Source organism: Neodiprion virginianus, chromosome 3, assembly GCF_021901495.1.
Source record: "Neodiprion virginianus isolate iyNeoVirg1 chromosome 3, iyNeoVirg1.1, whole genome shotgun sequence".
NCBI lineage: Eukaryota > Metazoa > Arthropoda > Insecta > Hymenoptera > Diprionidae > Neodiprion > Neodiprion virginianus.
This window is the reverse complement of record NC_060879.1, coordinates 22,950,646-22,971,264: the sequence shown is the minus strand read 5'-3', so window position 1 is coordinate 22,971,264 and position 20,619 is coordinate 22,950,646. Positions and strand designations below refer to the sequence as shown.

Sequence of the window (20,619 nt, the reverse complement as noted above, 5' to 3'; positions counted from 1 at the left end):
ATAAATAATAATTAATTGACAAAATACAAATTTAGTTTACAGACTGAAACATGAACATGTCTCACAAGAGTTGTAACTTTGATTACAGTGTTACATGGCACAAACGTACAGGTGTTTGTGCTGTGTCATAAAATACGATTTCATGATTGAAAGTTACTAATAATCTGGTGAAAAGAAATTTTCAACCATATCTTTAAAGCCCCCCCCCCCCCACCCCGACCCATATTTACCCATTTGCCCACCATTGCAGTAATCTTATTGTAATTAAGGAGTCCTATGTATAAATATATGTAGTCCGCTGAATTTTGCCCATTAAAAAACCAATTAATGAACGGGTCTATACACAAAGTGCACACATGCTTTAAACCCTAATGAACTAATAAAACGATCATTTTCATGATCTGCGATGTCCCAATACCCGAACAAACTGACGTTTCCAGATGAAGCAGTCTAGTACAGTTCCCCAATATTTTTCGTATTGATACATGTTTGTAATCCCCTACATTGGCCTTGGTCACCTTGGGTGAACAAGAAATTGATCGTTGGAATGAGCTCACGAGTTTGCTTACCCTGCACTGAAAATGAAAGCTGCCCTAACCCCGACACGTGATTAAACCCAACCCCTAGCAAACCTGCGCAAATTGACACAAAAATTGACCTTACATAGATGTAGAGCTAACTAGTACTTTACACGAAGCTTGTAAAGTAATTAATGCCTATTTGAAACGCCGTTATTAATGAACGATAACACAATTACATGCGAAGCTGGTCAGAAAAAAGTCTGTTTGGCCTAAGCAATTGAAATATATTATAAGGATAAGCAATATAGCTGAAAACTTCGAATACATTGAAAGCACTCTCAGCGTGATTCCCTGCCTATGCAGCACTTTATTAACTTGATATATTATAATAACAATATATTGATCTGACCAACTGCAATGTATCCAACGCCTCACATATGAATAAGAACATGTCCTTTGGATTTATAATAATAATAATAGTAATAGCAATAATAATAGTAATAATAATAATATGCGAAAAATAAAATTCGGTTCTGGTGAACTGATGATGGGCTTTTAACTGCGGCACCATTTGGTTTGCACTAAAACCTAAACATATCGGTGGTTAACCTGATTAGACCTAGTTTGTTATTCAAGTTATAAATTCTTGAGTACGTTTCTTTTTCCAGTAGAACCCCAAACAGAAATTAGGAAACCATGTGACCCATCTCCCTGTGGCCCGAATGCTATTTGCCGTGAATATAATGGCGCTGGATCATGCTCGTGTCGCTCAGACTATATAGGAAACCCTTACGAAGGCTGTCACCCCGAGTGCATATCAAACTCAGATTGCATGCCAGATTTGGCTTGCATCAACCTGAAATGCAGAAACCCTTGTCCCGGAACCTGTGGCTTGAACGCACAGTGTAATGTTGTTAACCACATGCCAACTTGTAATTGCAATTCAGGTTATACAGGAGACCCCTTCAGATACTGCGTCCCGCACCAACACCTGCGTAAGACCTTTTTTGACCTATTTCCTTGCTACGATATAATGTAATGATATACACTAATCGTTTGAACATATTATTTTACGCTATAGATGTGGAGGTTGAAGTAGACCCATGTTTCCCTTCGCCTTGCGGACCAAATAGTAAATGCCGCAATACGAATGGCCAAGCTGTTTGCTCATGTTTACCAACTTATATTGGATCCCCGCCGAGTTGTAAGCCAGAATGTGTAGTAAATAGCGAATGTTCACCAACACTGGCATGCATCAACCAGAAATGCATCTCTCCTTGTCCGAACCCTTGTGGATTAAATACAGAATGCAAAGTGATCCACCATAGCCCCATTTGTAGTTGCATTGCTCGATATACAGGAGATCCCTTCACCAGATGTTTCCCGCTGCCACGTAAGATTATTTCCCAGAAAAAAAATTGTACAATGTATTCATTTAACACATTTATTCTACACATAGTAATCTTGAATTGCAGAGATTGTACTCCCACAACGAGATGAGATAGATCCATGCGTTCCATCTCCTTGTGGATTATATTCCGAGTGTCGAAATATTAGAGGGTCTCCATCTTGCTCCTGCTTACCATCTTATATGGGAGCACCGCCTAATTGCAGACCCGAATGTAGCGTGAATTCTGAATGTTCCATGAACTTGGCTTGTATCAATGAGAAATGCAAAAACCCATGTTTAGGATCATGTAGTAGTACAGCTCTGTGCAATGTACGTAATCATGTACCAATGTGCACTTGTCCTGATGGATATACAGGAGATCCTTTCAGCAATTGTTATCCAAAACCACCACCTCCAAGTAAGAGTTCTATACAACGGACTTGTCAATCAAAAACTCAAATATCACCAGTACCCAGAACAATTTATTCTTTCTTCTAGCTGAAGTTGCAATTCATGATTCATGCGATCCATCTCCATGCGGTCCCAATGCCCTGTGTAATGACGGAATTTGTACATGCTTACCCGACTATCGGGGTGATCCTTATTATGAATGTCGCCCAGAATGTGTTCTCAACTCGGATTGTTCCCGAGAAAAGGCATGCATTCGCAATAAGTGCATAGATCCATGTCCAGGAACTTGCGGACGAATGGCCCAATGTGTTGTATTAAACCATGTCCCTATGTGTAGCTGTCCTGCAAGAATGACAGGAAACGCCTTTGTACTTTGCTTACCATTCCAAGGTACGTCATTGGTTTTGAAAGAAATTAATAAGTGTTTCGCCGGTCAAAAAACTCATGTCATCTTTATAATATCATTGTTTTTCTCGAAGTTTTATACTTTTAAAAATTGTATTTATGAGCATCTGAATAACTTCGTATATTCACTGTGAACCGCAAGGAAACATTTTTCACTTATATCCATACGAATTCTACCTACAATAACCTAAGCCTTTGTATGCTGTGCCGTCAAAAAACTGCTAAAAACAAATAGGAAATCAGAGCACTGCATTATCTTGAAGAATTGTTCGATGCACTATCAAATCAAATGCGATGCATTATAAAGACTTCATATAAAAGCAAGAATTAGGTTGTTCTGAAACATAGAACCGTGAAATTCGTATAAAACATGTTTTCAAATATTGGGTAACCATAATTTCAAGAGGCATTCATCAACTGTCTGACTGTTTTATTTCACGAGCATGTATTTTCAAATGTAGAGCCTGTAGATAGGAATCCATGTCAGCCCAGCCCGTGTGGTCCGAACAGTGTATGTCGAAAAATTAATGAACAAGCAGTCTGTTCGTGTGTGCCGGGCTATATCGGTTCCCCACCCTCTTGTAGACCTGAGTGTACGGTGAGCTCGGACTGTTCACTAAACGAAGCATGCAGTAACCAGAAATGCAGAGATCCATGCCTTGGCTCTTGTGGCATCAATTCCAAATGTCAAGTCATTAATCACAATCCAATCTGTACTTGCCCTCAACTTCACACTGGTGATCCATTTGTGAGATGCATTCCAATACGTAAGCATATTATTTCCTGACTAATAATTCAGTGATTTGTTTCTCAAAGTGTAACTAACTATGAGTTATCTTCTCTTTCACAGTTGAAACTAGTCCTATTATTCAAGCAAATCCCTGTCAACCCTCTCCGTGTGGACCAAATGCTATTTGTAAAGTTATCAATGATTCACCGTCTTGCTCCTGTCTCCAAGAGTACATTGGCATTCCGCCAAATTGTAAACCAGAATGCATCAGTAATAGTGAATGCAGTAGTCACTTTGCATGCATTAATCAAAAATGTAAAGACCCGTGTCCAGGTTCATGTGGTAGCAATGCGGAGTGTCGAGTTGTTAGTCATACACCAATGTGTGCATGTCTTCTCGGTTTTAATGGAGATCCATTCACACAATGTTTAAAACAACGTAAGAATGGACATACCCAATATCGTATTTCTGATCTTCTAATGACAATCATTCAAACAATTTTATTCGCTCCATAGCCGCTGTGATTGCTGAATATCTTAGCCCATGTACTCCTTCTCCGTGTGGCGCAAATGCTATTTGTAAAGAGCAAAGTACAGCTGGATCTTGTACGTGCGTACCTGGATATATTGGAAATCCGTATGAAGGTTGCCGTCCGGAATGTGTCATCAATTCTGATTGTGCATCTACTCTTGCTTGTATTCGATCCAAGTGCCAAAACCCTTGCCCGGGTACATGTGGTCAGAATGCAGAGTGCCAAGTTGTAAATCATTTGCCGTCATGTATATGTATTCCCGGTTTCACTGGAGATCCATTCCGTTACTGTAATGTCATGAGGCAACCCGGTAATTAGATATGATGTCATTGATCACAGTTTATAGATGGCTATACCAAACTTTTTCATCTTCAAAATCTCATATTATCCCATAGTTATAGCGGCAGATCCGGGAGATCTATGTAATCCATCACCTTGTGGGCCAAACAGTCAATGTCGCGAAATCAATGGTCAAGCTGTATGTTCTTGCAAGCCAGAATATATAGGAAGTCCGCCAGGGTGTCGACCAGAATGTGTAGTCAGCTCGGAATGTCCTTTGAATAGAGCATGCATCCAACAGAAATGTGTTAATCCATGTCCCGAGCCATGTGGAGTAAATACTAATTGTGAAGTCTTGAATCATAGTCCAATTTGTGCCTGCAAAGATGGTTTTACTGGCGATCCATTCACACGATGTTTCTCAATCCCGCGTAAGCAAACATTTTCATTTAAAATCCTTCGTTTTCCTGTACTGCCATATGATTGAAAATAAAACTATTTCAAACTACTTTTAGAACCACTTCCGGAGAAGGCTCCAACAATAAATCCATGTGTGCCTTCACCTTGTGGCCCAAATGCTGAATGTCATAACAATAACGGGCTACCTTCATGTTCTTGCGCATTGAATTATGTTGGCAGTCCACCGAATTGTAGGCCTGAATGTACAATAAATCCCGATTGTCCAAGTAATAAGGCTTGTATCAGAGAAAAATGCAAAGATCCTTGTCTTGGATCTTGTGGAATAGGAGCTCAATGCAACGTTATAAATCATACACCCATGTGCACTTGTCCCGGCGGTTATACCGGAGATCCATTTAATAACTGCTACCGTGAACCACGTAAGAAGAATTTGGGTTTTATATTCCCAGGCATTGTTTTCGTAAAAAATCCGACACTTTGTCTTTACATTACAGCCACCGAAATAATTGAAACAAATCCTTGCAATCCGTCACCTTGTGGACCAAATGCAGAGTGTAACGATGGCAGTTGCTCATGTTTACCTGAATATCGAGGTGATCCGTACTCAGGCTGTCGCCCCGAATGTGTTCTCAACACAGATTGTCCCTTGAACAGAGCTTGTGGCAGTAATAAGTGCTTTGATCCTTGTCCTGGTACCTGTGGGCAGAATGCACAATGCAGCGTTTATAATCATGTTCCCATGTGTAGCTGTCCAATAGGAATGTCAGGAAATGCGTTTGTTCTCTGTTCACCTATAAAAGGTACGAGGAATATAAATCTGATTTTAATCGTTCCGCATGTAGCTTTTAACCACTCTTCTTCATCACAGAAATGGATTTACCGAATCCATGCAGTCCTTCGCCCTGCGGTCCCAATAGCTTGTGTCGTACTGTAAACGGACAAGGCGTCTGCTCATGTGTTCCTGGTTATATTGGAAGCCCTCCATCATGTAGACCCGAATGTGTGGTTAGCTCGGACTGTGGAAGAAACGAAGCTTGTAGCAATCAAAAATGCAACGACCCATGCCCTGGAACGTGTGGTCTCAGAGCTCAGTGTCAAGTCGTTAACCACAACCCAATATGTACTTGTCCCTCAGGTTACACTGGTGACCCGTTCCTACGATGCGAATTCATCTGTAAGATCTCGCTTTATTTTTTATCTTCACAAATTTACGATGAATTTGCTTTCACAAAACTGTCTTTCACAGTGCCCACCGAGGTTAAACCAGTGAATCCATGTCAACCATCACCTTGCGGCCCAAATGCTCAGTGTCAAATAATTAATGAAAATCCTTCATGCTCTTGCCTCTCACAATTCATTGGATCTCCGCCAAACTGCAGACCTGAATGTGTTAGTAATAGCGAATGCTCCAGTCACTTGGCATGTATAAACCAAAAATGCGCAGATCCTTGTCCAGGATCGTGTGGTTTCAATGCTGAATGTCGTGTGGTTAGTCATACGCCAATGTGCGTTTGTACTACAGGTTTTGTTGGCGATCCCTTCACTCAATGCAACATCCAACTATGTAAGAATAATTCGACGGGTATTGAAATCTGCAACCGGATTCTAATCGAATATAATAGTTCAGCTGAACAAGTAACGACTGATGTAATTTTTAACGATTTTAGCTGAACCAGTTATTGCCGAGAAACTTTCTCCGTGTACTCCATCACCTTGTGGCTCAAATGCTATTTGTAAAGAACAAAATGGCGTCGGATCGTGTACTTGTGTATCCGAGTATATCGGTAATCCTTATGAAGGCTGTCGCCCAGAGTGTACTGTCAATTCAGATTGTATATCCAGCTTAGCATGTATACGATCTAAATGCCAAAACCCATGCCCTGGAACATGTGGCCAAAACGCAGAGTGCCAAGTAATTAGCCACTTACCAACTTGCACATGCATATCTGGATATATAGGAGATCCATTCAGTTACTGTCACCTGTCACCGCCAATAAGTAAGTTTTATACCGATGTAGTTAGTGCCTATGCATGCACTACGAGGAGCTTAGCAGCGTGTAGCACCACATTTAATAAATTGGCAATAATAATTAGTTCACTTAAACATACTCACTAATAACGAATATTTATAGTCTATGAATAATCGCCATTAATTAAACTAAAAATTTCCTCTCATCACGAGTATCGTATTATAACATAACAAAAGCCAGCTAGACAGTTTTAGATTTTCAAACTTTCGCTGAGATACCTATAGTGTAATCAATTTTCTGGCCTTATCAAGAATAAATTTTAATATCAGATATTTACTTTTAAAGGTGATAAAGATGAGTATTGGTTTCGGTTGAAAATCACTTTTTCTAATTTCGACGAATCATTACGTTTTTAGACCTGTAGAATACGAAAAACAAATTCTTATTGTTAAAGAAATAAAGGTCTATGTGTCGGTCTGTCCTATAAACTCCTACCAGGATCGCGGAACGTACAGGATTTTACAACCAAATAATGGGCACAAAAAATTGTCATGTCCCATTCAATTTGAACTTCCGAATTGAAATGAATCGACTTTCAATGTTTTAATGACAAACCTTTAGTTTCTCCTCTTTATTACTTTTTCATAACAAACGATTATGTTTTTCCGAGTATATCTATTTATTTGAAGAAAACAGTTACAAATCTTTTGTTTTTCATCGAAAAAATTTGTTTTACTTTTTTCATTCTCTTCACTGATAAACCTATACTATTGTCGTTTCGATGAAAAAGTATTGCTAAAAAAATAATTTTTCCCTGCTTGTTTGTTATTACTTTGATACCTTTAACACTTTCAGTCACGCAATTCAGTTTCTGTTTGCACGAAAATACAATTATACGTTTCCTATAGATTTTTTGACGCTGAATTCCAATCTAATGTCAGATATTTAACAGAACTAAAAATAATCTCGAAAATGGAGTGAACACGGTATGAATTATCAACATTGTTTCAGACAGTGTTCTTGAATGAGATTTATATGAATATTTATTTTGAGACACTAGGCTTAGTCTTAGGCTGAGTAGAAGTGCGACCCCCAATACTATCTATATGCACCCCTAAAGAGGGTAACAATTATTCCAATGCATTGAATTTTGTATGTCCAACGACCATTCTGAGATCTCTGTTTGTCAACCAATAAATTCCAAGCGGTTTTACTATATACGTTTATTATCAAATTTCTCCGGTCACGAATTACACTCATGAAAATAGTTTTGTAGTTGCATATTTTTATCTATAACAATTATAAACAATCATGGATTCACAAAAATCCTAACCATTCTAAAGTTCAATTATTTTTTTACCAAAAAATGCCAAAAAATTTAGGACTTTGCGTGGAATATAAAACAAATGTCTAAAAAAAAATGGGCGCCATTATAGTGGCTTATGTGAATGAAAGGGTTAGGTAAAAAACGTGTATTTCCCATGCCATGGTCACATACCACGTGCTTCACACATAATTACTAAAAACCATATATTCCATTTGCGAGATACATGGATGTATTAGAAAAGGTCTGTAAATTTAAAAATCAAAAACCACGTATTATTTTGCAGAGAGAAGTATACCTAGTTTGTTGTGAGTACATTACTACTATACATGTCTGTTTAACCGTTGCGTATGAGATATCTGTTTTTCCTACGAGTAGCCATCGACATGCCATACAATTTCTCACATAGATGTTTCGTGTGGACAAAAATATGACATTACTCGTGAACAGAATGCTTTGGAAAGTTTCCTGAAAATTCACATTACGAATAAGTCCAGAAAAGTGGGAAATTATGCGTTTGTCTAGAAATTTGTTAAAAACTTGAGACTTTGTAGAATATCCAAGACAGAAAGCTTAAATGAAATTTCATCCAAATTCGGTTTATTAATTCCGCGTCGCTTAACTCAGATATTAGTTCAGAGTGAGACCAGAATAGGGAAATCGCCAATAGTTTAAAAATTCTGTCAGACACGGAGAATCAGGAAATGTTAGTAAAGTTTGCTCCTTCCGAGGAATAAAAACTTCTTCTCAATCAGGACATTTAACAGTATCAACTACATTTAAAAAATAAGTGCCTCATATTTCCAGAACAAATAATCAAATACTATTTACGGGTAAGACAGTAATGGGAGTTGACAGAATGTAACTCTGAAATTTGTTTACGAAAATCCTCTCAACATTCTTTACAGTTTGTCAAAAAGCATCTGTTATATCGAATTTTAACGTCATGAAAGTACAGGAATTCCATTTCTGATAATTTTTCCCCATTTCGCTTCATTTTAATCCAGCATTAAATTCACTCGAAACAGACATTAAGTATTCATTTCAGTATTGATAATTTCTGATTTTTGTGAAACTTGCAATAGTTGTAGATGACACATTGGACCCATGTAACCCTACACCCTGCGGGCCAAATAGCCAATGCCGTGTAAGTAACGGGCAAGCAGTTTGCTCGTGTCTGCCTGAGTACAAAGGATCTCCACCTGGATGCCGGCCAGAGTGTGTCGTAAGCTCAGAATGTCAAACAAACAAAGCGTGTATAAATCAAAAATGCGTCAATCCATGCCCAAGTCCGTGCGGTTTGAATACCGATTGTAAGGTTTCGATGCATAGTCCAATTTGTATTTGCAAACTTGGATACACTGGAGATCCATTCACAAGATGCTTCCCAACTCCAAGTAAGTTCACTTATTCACCCTCGTACCTACAATATACATGAAAATTCAGATAAAATAACAGCCTCATCGGAAATTCCTAATACCTTACAGAGCCTGAGCCAACGATTGTTCGGCCAACAAACCCTTGTGTACCATCCCCATGTGGGTCTTACGCTGAATGTCGTGACATTGGTGGATCTCCATCATGTTCATGTCATCCAAACTACATTGGTAGTCCACCTAATTGCAGACCTGAATGTACTATAAACGCAGACTGTGCAAGCAATAAAGCATGCATAAAAGAAAAATGCAGAGATCCATGTCCTGGTTCTTGCGGAATCAATGCTCAGTGCAATGTGATAAATCATAGTCCAGCGTGCACATGTCCCCTAGGCTATACTGGCGACCCATTCACTAATTGTTACCCCAAGTTGCCTGAACGTAAGAATCAACAATTGAATTCCTGATGCTGCTTTACCGTAGTGGCTGAATATTAACAACATATGTTTCTAGCTGTCGAGGTACTTCAAACAGATCCTTGCAACCCTTCTCCATGCGGACCAAATGCCGTATGCAATGAAGGAATTTGCACATGTTTGCCAGAATACCATGGAGACCCATATTCGGGCTGTCGCCCTGAATGTGTTCTTAACACAGATTGTCCCTTGAACAGAGCATGTGGCAGTAATAAGTGTTTTGACCCGTGCCCAGGTACTTGTGGTCAAAATGCTCAATGCAATGTGTATAATCACGTTCCGATGTGCAGTTGTCCAACAGGAATGAGTGGAAATGCATTTGTTGTGTGTTCTCCGTTTAGAGGTATGAACTTTTTCTGTGAACCGTTGATCTATCACACAATTCTATGCTCTGATTTCACTTCATGATAAACTTCATCTACAGAACCAGTAGTGGAAAATTCATGCTATCCATCACCATGTGGGCCCAATAGCCAGTGCCGAATAATAAATCAGCAAACAGTATGCTCATGTGTACCTGGATATATAGGCAGCCCACCATCTTGTAGACCAGAATGTGTCGTTAGTTCTGAATGCCTCAGAAATTTGGCCTGCAGTAATCAAAAATGTATTGACCCATGCCCCGGAACATGTGGCATTAAAGCCCAATGTCAAGTCAGCAATCACAACCCCATATGCAGCTGCCCAATCAGATATACTGGTGACCCGTTCGTTAGGTGTACACCTATTTGTAAGGATCATTCAACTAAAATTTTAATAGTTTATTTAATCGAAGTTATTCGAAGGATCTTGTCTTCAAGAAATTACGTATTTCTTTAATTACGCATTCAAGACAAAGTCCATGCCATTGTCAACAAAATTGAATACAAAATTGGTCAATTGATGTATGAACAATTTTATAATATGTACTATTTACATGATGTCAGTTTACTTTTGTGAATCAGATGGTACTATAAATTTCTTCTCTACTTAGGAATGGCCATTGTAAGCTAGCATCATAATATAAAATTTCAATTACTTTCAATATAGCGGACACTCCAGTGATAAAAGTGAACCCTTGTCAACCATCACCTTGCGGTCCTAATGCTCAATGCCAAGTGATCAATGATTTTCCATCTTGCTCCTGCCTACCAGAGTTCACAGGGTCACCACCAAACTGTCGACCCGAGTGCGTAAGCAATAGTGAATGTTCCAGTCATTTTGCATGCATAAATCAGAAGTGCAAAGATCCATGTCCTGGTTCATGTGGTGCGAATGCAGAGTGCCGTGTTGTCAGTCATACTCCTATGTGCGTCTGCGCAATTGGCTATACCGGTGATCCTTTCATACAATGCAACATTCAACAATGTAAGACCTATCACAACAAAATCAAATTCAACGCAAACGTGATTTTCATGATCATAGAAATCATTAATTTTTTTCTACAGCTGAGCCAATATATGAAACATTGTCCCCGTGCTCACCGTCTCCATGCGGTTCCAATGCTATTTGCAAAGAGCAAAATGGTGTTGGATCTTGTACATGTCTGCCAGAATATATTGGTAATCCATATGAAGGATGTCGCCCTGAATGTGTCGTCAATTCCGATTGTGTATCAAGTCTTGCTTGCATCCGATCCAAATGTCAGAATCCTTGCCCTGGAACTTGTGGTCAAAATGCACAGTGCCAGGTTGTGAATCACTTGCCTTCGTGCACATGTATATCTGAGTTTACCGGGGATCCATTCCGCTACTGTCATCCAATACCACAACCTGGTAAAATTTTCTCTATCTTATACAATTCATAATTTAATTGAATATGAAAATATTGAGTTCCAAATATTGCCCAACTCTAGTTGACGCAGAACCAGAAGATCCGTGCAATCCTTTACCATGTGGGCCAAATAGTCAATGTCGGGTTGTTAATGGTCAAGCAGTTTGTTCATGTTTACCTGAATACATTGGAAGTCCGCCAGGCTGTCGCCCAGAATGTGTTGTGAGCTCGGAATGCCCAACTAACAGAGCTTGTATCAATCAAAAATGTGCCAACCCTTGTCCAGCCCCATGTGGGTTGAGTACCAACTGTGAGGTTTCAAACCATAGTCCGATATGCTCTTGCAAACAGGGCTACACTGGAGATCCATTCAGTAGATGCTTCCCTATTCCAAGTAAGAATAAAATGTTGAATAATGTCTATTTTATCTTTTAATTATTCGTAGGACATAACCAGCGATTCGAGAGAGTCCTGGAGTTGTCTGATATGGCTTCAAGTTAAGATAAGTTTACTTCAAAAGTTCAATCATCAAATTTTCGGGACAACGTGGTTTTATTTTAATTTCCACCAGGTAGAAGGCGGACGCCTGCACTGTACTATCTGTCGCACTCTTACACTCTTGATTCGACATACTTGTGATTTTACTTGGGTTACAATTACTACTTATGCATTCAAATTCGAATCCTGGCTAATGAAAGTCAACTTTGTCAGTAATCGTTTTTTTTTTTATCGAAAACTACTTGTTTCATTCGCCTTCATTCAGTACTTGATAGCCGACGGTTCAATAGTCTCGCAAGTAGTCGTGAATAAAAAAAAATTCAACTAACAAAATATGAATAAAAACACTTTTTCTCTTTAGAACCACTTCCAAATATAGAACCAATACGAAACCCATGTGTCCCATCTCCGTGTGGAGCTTACGCAGAATGCCGTGACGTAGGAGGCTCTCCCTCTTGTTCTTGTTTATCCAATTATATTGGTAGCCCGCCCAATTGTAGACCAGAATGTACCATAAATCCTGACTGTCCCAGCAATAAAGCATGTATGCGCGAAAAGTGTCGCGATCCATGTGCTGGTGCGTGTGGTACAGGAGCCGAATGCAGTGTAATCAATCACACCCCAATGTGTACTTGTCCGGATGAATATACAGGAGATCCATTTAACAATTGTTATCCAAAACCACCAAGTAAGGGCACCCCGATTCTTAATCAATGAATCATTTTCTTTCCAATATGTAATTGTCGATGAATATATTAGATATTAAATTACATCTTCACATTTATAGTAGCTGACGTAGTGGAAACTGATCCATGTCACCCATCCCCCTGTGGTCCAAATGCTGAATGCAATCAGGGAATATGTACCTGTTTGTCTGAATACCAAGGCGATCCTTATGCGGGTTGCAGGCCCGAATGCGTCCTCAACACAGATTGTCAAGTGAATAAAGCTTGTATACGTAACAAATGCATAGACCCCTGTTCTGGAACTTGTGCACAAAATGCACAATGTAATGTGTACAATCACGTGCCTATGTGCAGTTGCCCGTCCGGAACAAACGGGAATGCATTTGTATTGTGTTCGCCCATCAGAGGTAATTTGAACAAATTCACTTCATCGCTTCCTCCATGGAATATTCTGGATAACATTTATAATTTTATCGTAGATCCTATTGTGTCAAGTCCATGCAATCCATCGCCATGTGGACCGAATAGTCAATGTCGCGTGATAAACGGGCAGGCAGTATGTACATGCGCCCCTAGTTTCTTGGGAAGCCCGCCATCCTGCAGACCCGAATGTGTGATAAGCTCAGACTGTAGCAGGAACGAGGCATGCAGTAACCAGAAATGTATTGACCCCTGTCCTGGTACTTGTGGTCTTCGAGCCCAGTGCCAAGTTCATAACCACAATCCTATATGCAGCTGCCCTCCAAGACACACTGGTGATCCATTCGTGCGCTGCGAATTAATACGTAAGGCCAATAGTCAAATACATACTTTGATAACAACTAACATATTTTCAACCATTCGTCCTCATAAAATATGTCATTTCGTTACAATTGTATAATGCATACCGATGCTGCATACAAGTCCTTAGTTGCAACTTGGCAACTCATCAAATATATTCTGCTGCGCAGCCTTGCATTTATTGTTAGTAAATATAAATTCTGAAGTCGTTGTCACTAATATCTTATGAATCTTTTACATGTAGTTGAAACACCAGTTGTACATGTCAATCCATGTCAACCATCACCTTGTGGTCCAAATGCTCAATGTCAAGTGATTAATGATTCGCCATCATGTTCGTGTCTACCAGAGTTCACGGGTTCACCGCCAAATTGCCGACCAGAATGTGTCAGCAATAGTGAATGCTCTAGTCATTTGGCATGCATTAATCAGAAATGTAAAGATCCGTGCCCAGGTTCATGTGGTGCCTCCGCTGAATGCCGCACAGTTAGTCATACCCCAATGTGTGTTTGCACGATCGGTTATACCGGTGATCCCTTTACTCAATGTGTTCTCAAACAACGTAAGAACAATACTTTCATAACTTGATTAGTTCGTTAATTAATGAATAAAATCGTCACTAATATGTAAATGCTTCAATAGCTGATCCAATATATGAACAACCATCTCCTTGTACGCCATCACCATGTGGTTCGAATGCAATTTGCAATGAGCAAAATGGCGCTGGATCGTGTACATGCCTACCAGAACACATCGGTAACCCGTACGAAGGATGCCGTCCAGAGTGTGTTGTTAATTCAGATTGTGTATCAAATCTTGCTTGTATTCGTTCTAAATGCCAAAATCCTTGTCCTGGAACTTGCGGCACGAATGCACAATGTCAAGTTATTAATCATCTGCCTTCATGCACATGTATGCCCGGTTTCACTGGAGATCCGTTCCGTTACTGTCATCTAGCACCAGAACCAGGTGAAATATTATTTTGTTTGCCATCAGTAAACATAATTCGAACTACAGTGAAATAATCATAAAACATCATTCAACAGTAATTGAAGCAGATCCGCAAGATCCATGTAATCCATCACCGTGTGGACCAAATAGTCAGTGCCGCAATATTAATGGACAGGCTGTATGCTCGTGTCTACCAGAATATGTCGGAAGTCCACCTGCCTGTCGACCCGAATGTGTTGTAAGCTCAGAATGTGCCGCAAACAAAGCTTGTATCAATCAGAAATGCGTTAACCCATGCCCCAATCCATGCGGCTTGAATACCAATTGCGAAGTGTTGAGTCACAGTCCTATATGTGCTTGCAAACCTGGCTATACAGGAGATCCATTCACCCGATGCTTCTCTATTCCAAGTAAGAAAAAAATACTAGTTCGATGAAATGGATGTAAAGAATCCTTATGATGTTTTTTTAATTCATTAACTCAGAGACTTGTAAAAGTAAATTGATATTTGAAGTCAAGTCCAATTCAGCTTCATTTATAACCGTTTGAAAATTTATCATTTTGCCATCATTTATCTCATAGAACCATCTCCGGAAATAATACCAGTGCAGAATCCATGTGTACCCTCACCATGTGGACCTTACGCAGAATGTCGTAATGTAGGAGGCTCACCCTCCTGTTCTTGTCTATCCAATTACATTGGCAGCCCACCCAATTGTAGACCAGAGTGCACCATAAATCCTGACTGCCCAAGTAATAGAGCATGCATGCGAGAAAAGTGCCGCGACCCATGTTCTGGCGCATGTGGTATAAGTGCTCAGTGTAACGTCATCAATCACACTCCAACCTGCATTTGCCCCGATGGATATACTGGAGATCCATTTAGTAATTGCTATCCTAAACCACCAAGTAAGGATAGATTAATTCACATAGTATAACATTGTAGTTTGACCCAGAAACTAAGTATTGTAATACTTACAGTAGCGGACGTTGTGGAAATAGACCCATGTAATCCTTCCCCTTGTGGATCAAATGCTGAATGCAACCAGGGTGCGTGTACTTGTTTGCCAGAATATCAAGGTGACCCATACGTGGGTTGTAGACCGGAATGCATTCTTAATATAGAGTGTCCACTGAATAGAGCTTGCATACGGAACAAGTGTATTGATCCGTGTCCTGGAACTTGTGCACCGAATGCGGAATGTAACGTGTATAATCACGTGCCTATGTGCAGTTGTCCTCCAGGAATGGATGGAAATGCGTTCGTACTGTGTGCACCTGCTAAAGGTAACTTTATCATTCATGAGATATATATTAGTTCGAGTTCTTCGGTTAAGACCTTTATCAATTTCGTCATAGATCCTGTTGTGTCAAATCCATGCAACCCATCGCCTTGTGGACCTAATAGCCAGTGTCGTACGATAAATGGGCAAGCAGTATGTTCATGTGTTCCGGGTTTTATGGGCAGCCCGCCATCCTGTAGACCCGAATGTGTTGTAAGCTCCGACTGTGAGCGAAATGAAGCATGCAGCAATCAAAAATGCATCGACCCATGTCCTGGTACGTGCGGTCTTCGAGCCCAGTGCCAAGTTAATAACCATAATCCCATATGCAGCTGCCCTCCAAGATACACTGGTGACCCATTCGTGCGATGCGAATTAATACGTAAGGCCAATAGTTAAATACATACTTTGATAACAACTAGCATATTTTAACCATTCAGCCTCATAAAATAGAGCATGTCATTACAATTGTATATTCCATACCGATGCTGCATGCAAGTCCTTAGTTACAAATGGTCAACCTCTCAGATATATTCTGCTACGCAGCTTTGCATTTATTGTTAGTAAAATATAAATTCTGAAGACGTTGTCATTAATATCTTATGAATCTTTTACATGTAGTTGAAACACCAGTTGTACATGTCAATCCATGTCAACCATCACCTTGCGGTCCAAATGCTCAGTGTCAGGTGATTAATGAATCACCTTCCTGCTCCTGTATGCAAGAATTTACAGGGTCCCCACCAAACTGTAGGCCTGAATGCGTTAGTAATAGTGAATGCTCTAGCCATTTGGCATGCATCAACCAAAAGTGTAAAGACCCATGCCCAGGTTCTTGTGGAGCAAATGCAGAGTGTCGTGTTGTGAGCCACACACCAATGTGCGTTTGTAGCACTGGATATGTTGGTGATCCATTCACCTTGTGCAGCACTAAACAACGTAAGACTGATGATCTATTCACTCGAGAACTTTGTGCACTTATATTTCGCCTGCGTAAACAAACATATTTTCATACAGCTGACCCAGTGTATGATGACATATCTCCATGCACACCTTCTCCATGTGGATCTAATGCTGTATGTAGAGAACAGAACAATGTGGGATCATGTTCGTGTTTACCAGAATATATTGGAAATCCTTACGAAGGCTGTCGCCCAGAATGTGTAGTCAATTCAGACTGTCTCTCAAGTTTAGCGTGCATTCGGTCGAAATGTCAAAACCCTTGTCCTGGAACCTGCGGTCAGAATGCTGAGTGTCAAGTCATAAACCATTTACCTTCATGTACTTGTGTACCTCGATTTACCGGAGATCCGTTCCGTTATTGTAGTCCAACACCACAACCAGGTAAGGTTTTGTTAATTCGGTATGACAATGCGAATTTTGTTTTCACAGAATAATCACAATTCCATACTGACGTATTATAGTAGATGCAGATCCAGGCGACCCATGTCATCCATCTCCTTGTGGCCCGAATAGTCAATGTCGCACTTCCAATGGACAAGCAGTATGCTCATGTCTCCCTGAATATACAGGAAGTCCTCCAGGATGTAGACCCGAATGTGTTGTAAGCTCTGAATGCCCGACAAACAAAGCATGTATTAATCAGAAATGCCTTAACCCGTGCCCAAGCCCATGTGGTCTAAATACAAATTGTGAGGTCTTAAATCACAGTCCAATATGTGCATGTAAAGAAGGATTCAGTGGTGATCCATTTACACGATGCTCTCATATTCCACGTAAGGATCCGAAGTTTTATTTATATTATTTGCCACGTCACGCAAACCATTGAAACACAACCATTTAATTCATAAAATTTCAGCACCACCACCAAGTCCTGTTCCAATTCAAAACCCATGTGCATCCTCACCGTGTGGACCACATTCAGAATGTCGCGACATTAGAGGCTCACCTTCGTGTTCTTGCCTACCAAGTTACATTGGTAGTCCACCAAACTGTAAACCCGAATGCACTATCAACTCTGATTGCACAAGTAGTACAGCTTGTATCAGGGAAAAGTGTAGGGATCCTTGTCCAGGTTCTTGCGGCTTTGACGCTCAGTGCACAGTCATTAACCATACCCCAATGTGTACATGTCACGAGGGTTATACTGGAGATCCATTCAGTAACTGTTATCCTAAACCACCGACACGTAAGAAGAAAAAATTTGAATTTATTGATATTGATTATGATCACGGATTCAAGCAGCACTTGTAGATACGTTTTAGGAAAAGCATCTGTAACATCTATTCATTTAGCAGTTTATTTTTTGAAATCAGCAAATGGTCATGACCACTTTGTTTTAAAATAGTAAAAGATATAAAATAATTCGGTCCAGCTTTATACTGTATGCATCAAATACAGTTAAGAAAACGATCAAAATGTAATCATAGTCACTTAATTATAAAATTGAACGTATTGAATTACTTAACGTCTTTTAATTTCTGTGAAACGTATCTTTTATAGTTTTGTTATGGATTCATAGATGTCTTCTGATGTATGCATTCGTCAAAACTATATGTTTACAGAAGCTGTAGCTGATGAATCAGACCCTTGCAATCCATCTCCGTGTGGTCCAAATGCTCAATGTAATAGAGGAGTGTGTACATGTTCACCAGAATATCAAGGAGATCCTTATGTCGGCTGTCGTCCCGAATGTGTTTTGAATACAGACTGTTCCCTAGAAAAGGCTTGCAGAAATAATAAATGCATAGATCCTTGTCCTGGTACTTGTGGCCAAAATGCCCAATGCACAGTCTTCTCCCATGTTCCCATGTGCAGCTGTCCAGTGCGAATGACAGGAAATGCATTCGTGTTATGCACACCAGTTATAGGTATAATATCTTTCTGTTGCGTATACGTTATCCCCTGGAAACATTGGATTTTAATTATAAACATTGAATTTCTCAATAGAGCCGGTAACTGTACAGCCTTGCAATCCATCACCATGCGGGCCTAATAGTCAATGTAGAGTAGTCAATAACTTGGCTGTATGTACGTGTGTCATTGGATTTATTGGCAGCCCTCCAACATGCAGACCTGAGTGTATCGTTAGCACAGATTGTGCTCAGAATGAAGCTTGTATAAACCAAAAATGCAGAGACCCATGCCCAGGCACTTGTGGAATGGGAGCTACGTGTCAAGTCATAAACCACAATCCTATCTGCAGTTGTACTGGACAACTAACGGGGGATCCGTTTATCAGATGTTCCCCGATACGTAAGATATCGAGCCCTTATCTTCAGTATTGGCCTTACTTAGTTTACGGTGTTTAGCAATAATTATACAATATTTTAGAGCAAACCCCCATTACCGAGACAAATCCATGCCACCCATCACCTTGCGGACTCAACGCACAATGTCAAGTCATCAATGGTTCCCCATCGTGTTCTTGCTTACCCGAATTTATTGGATCTCCTCCAAATTGCAAACCCGAGTGTATTAGCAACAGTGAATGTTCTAGTCGACTTGCGTGTATCAATAAAAAATGTCAGAATCCCTGTCTCGGATCCTGTGGTGCCAACACTGAATGTCAGGTGGTTAGTCATACACCGATGTGCGTTTGCAGTATTGGGTACACAGGCGATCCATTTACTCAGTGCAACATTCAACCAAGTGAGTAGTCACAATGAAACGTCATAGTGCATTAGATCATTCGGTTACTTAAAATCTTCAACTCTTATTTTAGTTCAAACTGTTACAACTCAGTCACCATGCACGCCATCCCCATGTGGTGCCAATGCTAAATGCGTAGAAAGAAATGGTGCAGGAGCATGTTCTTGCTTGACGGACTATATTGGAAATCCCTATGAGGGTTGCCGCCCTGAATGTGTAATCAATTCAGACTGCGCACCAAGCCTGGCGTGTATTCGTTCCAAGTGTCAAGACCCATGTCCAGGAACATGTGGTCAAAATGCACAGTGTCGTGTAATCAATCATTTACCATCTTGCACTTGTAATGACGGATTCACAGGAGATCCATTCCGTTACTGTAACAGAGAACCAGATAAAAGTACGCATGGGAAAATATATCATCATAAATAAGCGTGTGAAATCAAAATGAAATTATCTAAAAATGCCATTTTTTTTTAAACCCAGTTGTGGAAGCCGACCGAACCGACGTATGCAATCCATCACCTTGCGGGCCGAATAGTATTTGTCGAGAAATCAATGGGCAAGCAGTTTGTTCTTGTTTACCAACATATAGCGGTTCGCCGCCAGCTTGTAGACCCGAATGTGTCGTAAGCTCTGAATGTTCAACGAACAAAGCCTGCATTAATCAGAAATGCACCGATCCATGCCCAGATCCTTGCGGAAGAAATGCGAACTGCAAAGTTACAAACCACAGTCCTATATGCACATGTCGACCAGGCTATACTGGGGATGCGTTTTCATCATGCTTCTCAATACCACGTAAGGATGTTAATGATTCCGATGAGTGGAATTTGACGTAACTCTTCACAATTATTTCAGGTCCGCCAGTTGAAAATCAGCCACAAGTGCAAAAAGATCCATGCTTACCTTCTCCCTGTGGTCCATATTCTCAATGCCGAGATATCGGCGGAACAGGATCTTGTTCCTGTTTACCGACTTACATAGGAACACCTCCAAACTGTAGACCAGAATGTACAATAAATTCAGAATGTACTAGCAACATGGCATGTATCCGTGAGAAATGTAGAGATCCCTGTCCTGGATCTTGTGGGTTAGGAGCGAGATGTGATGTTATAAATCATACCCCAGTTTGTACATGCTTGGATGGGTACACAGGAGATCCATTTACAAACTGTGTTCCCAAAAGACCACCATGTAAGCCTAATTATGAGTCATTTTTTCTT

The 20,619-nt window shown here is 40.2% G+C and overlaps 1 protein-coding gene across 2 annotated transcripts in view; it reads left to right on the top strand.

The window, feature by feature from the left end:
- Positions 1 to 20,619, top strand: part of LOC124300621 (uncharacterized) — a 131,839-nt gene that overhangs the window by 72,372 nt on the left and 38,848 nt on the right. The window contains exons 74-112 of one of the 2 annotated variants that reach the window (XM_046754912.1): positions 1,190 to 1,516; positions 1,603 to 1,914; positions 1,997 to 2,329; positions 2,410 to 2,712; positions 3,189 to 3,494; positions 3,578 to 3,895; positions 3,973 to 4,299; positions 4,385 to 4,699; positions 4,784 to 5,107; positions 5,183 to 5,488; positions 5,557 to 5,862; positions 5,935 to 6,252; positions 6,356 to 6,685; positions 9,068 to 9,379; positions 9,470 to 9,799; positions 9,872 to 10,177; positions 10,259 to 10,564; positions 10,864 to 11,181; positions 11,262 to 11,588; positions 11,669 to 11,980; positions 12,446 to 12,772; positions 12,872 to 13,177; positions 13,250 to 13,555; positions 13,795 to 14,112; positions 14,193 to 14,519; positions 14,597 to 14,911; positions 15,084 to 15,410; positions 15,483 to 15,788; positions 15,861 to 16,166; positions 16,406 to 16,723; positions 16,802 to 17,128; positions 17,209 to 17,520; positions 17,604 to 17,933; positions 18,310 to 18,615; positions 18,695 to 19,000; positions 19,079 to 19,396; positions 19,470 to 19,793; positions 19,880 to 20,194; positions 20,255 to 20,590. In XM_046754912.1, coding sequence (XP_046610868.1) covers positions 1,190 to 1,516; positions 1,603 to 1,914; positions 1,997 to 2,329; positions 2,410 to 2,712; positions 3,189 to 3,494; positions 3,578 to 3,895; positions 3,973 to 4,299; positions 4,385 to 4,699; positions 4,784 to 5,107; positions 5,183 to 5,488; positions 5,557 to 5,862; positions 5,935 to 6,252; positions 6,356 to 6,685; positions 9,068 to 9,379; positions 9,470 to 9,799; positions 9,872 to 10,177; positions 10,259 to 10,564; positions 10,864 to 11,181; positions 11,262 to 11,588; positions 11,669 to 11,980; positions 12,446 to 12,772; positions 12,872 to 13,177; positions 13,250 to 13,555; positions 13,795 to 14,112; positions 14,193 to 14,519; positions 14,597 to 14,911; positions 15,084 to 15,410; positions 15,483 to 15,788; positions 15,861 to 16,166; positions 16,406 to 16,723; positions 16,802 to 17,128; positions 17,209 to 17,520; positions 17,604 to 17,933; positions 18,310 to 18,615; positions 18,695 to 19,000; positions 19,079 to 19,396; positions 19,470 to 19,793; positions 19,880 to 20,194; positions 20,255 to 20,590 — 12,366 coding nt within the window. Of the gene's footprint in view, positions 1 to 1,189; positions 1,517 to 1,602; positions 1,915 to 1,996; positions 2,330 to 2,409; positions 2,713 to 3,188; positions 3,495 to 3,577; positions 3,896 to 3,972; positions 4,300 to 4,384; positions 4,700 to 4,783; positions 5,489 to 5,556; positions 5,863 to 5,934; positions 6,253 to 6,355; positions 6,686 to 9,067; positions 9,380 to 9,469; positions 9,800 to 9,871; positions 10,178 to 10,258; positions 10,565 to 10,863; positions 11,182 to 11,261; positions 11,589 to 11,668; positions 11,981 to 12,445; positions 12,773 to 12,871; positions 13,178 to 13,249; positions 13,556 to 13,794; positions 14,113 to 14,192; positions 14,520 to 14,596; positions 14,912 to 15,083; positions 15,411 to 15,482; positions 15,789 to 15,860; positions 16,167 to 16,405; positions 16,724 to 16,801; positions 17,129 to 17,208; positions 17,521 to 17,603; positions 17,934 to 18,309; positions 18,616 to 18,694; positions 19,001 to 19,078; positions 19,397 to 19,469; positions 19,794 to 19,879; positions 20,195 to 20,254; positions 20,591 to 20,619 lie in introns of both variants that reach the window. The other variant, XM_046754911.1, reaches the window with a different exon arrangement.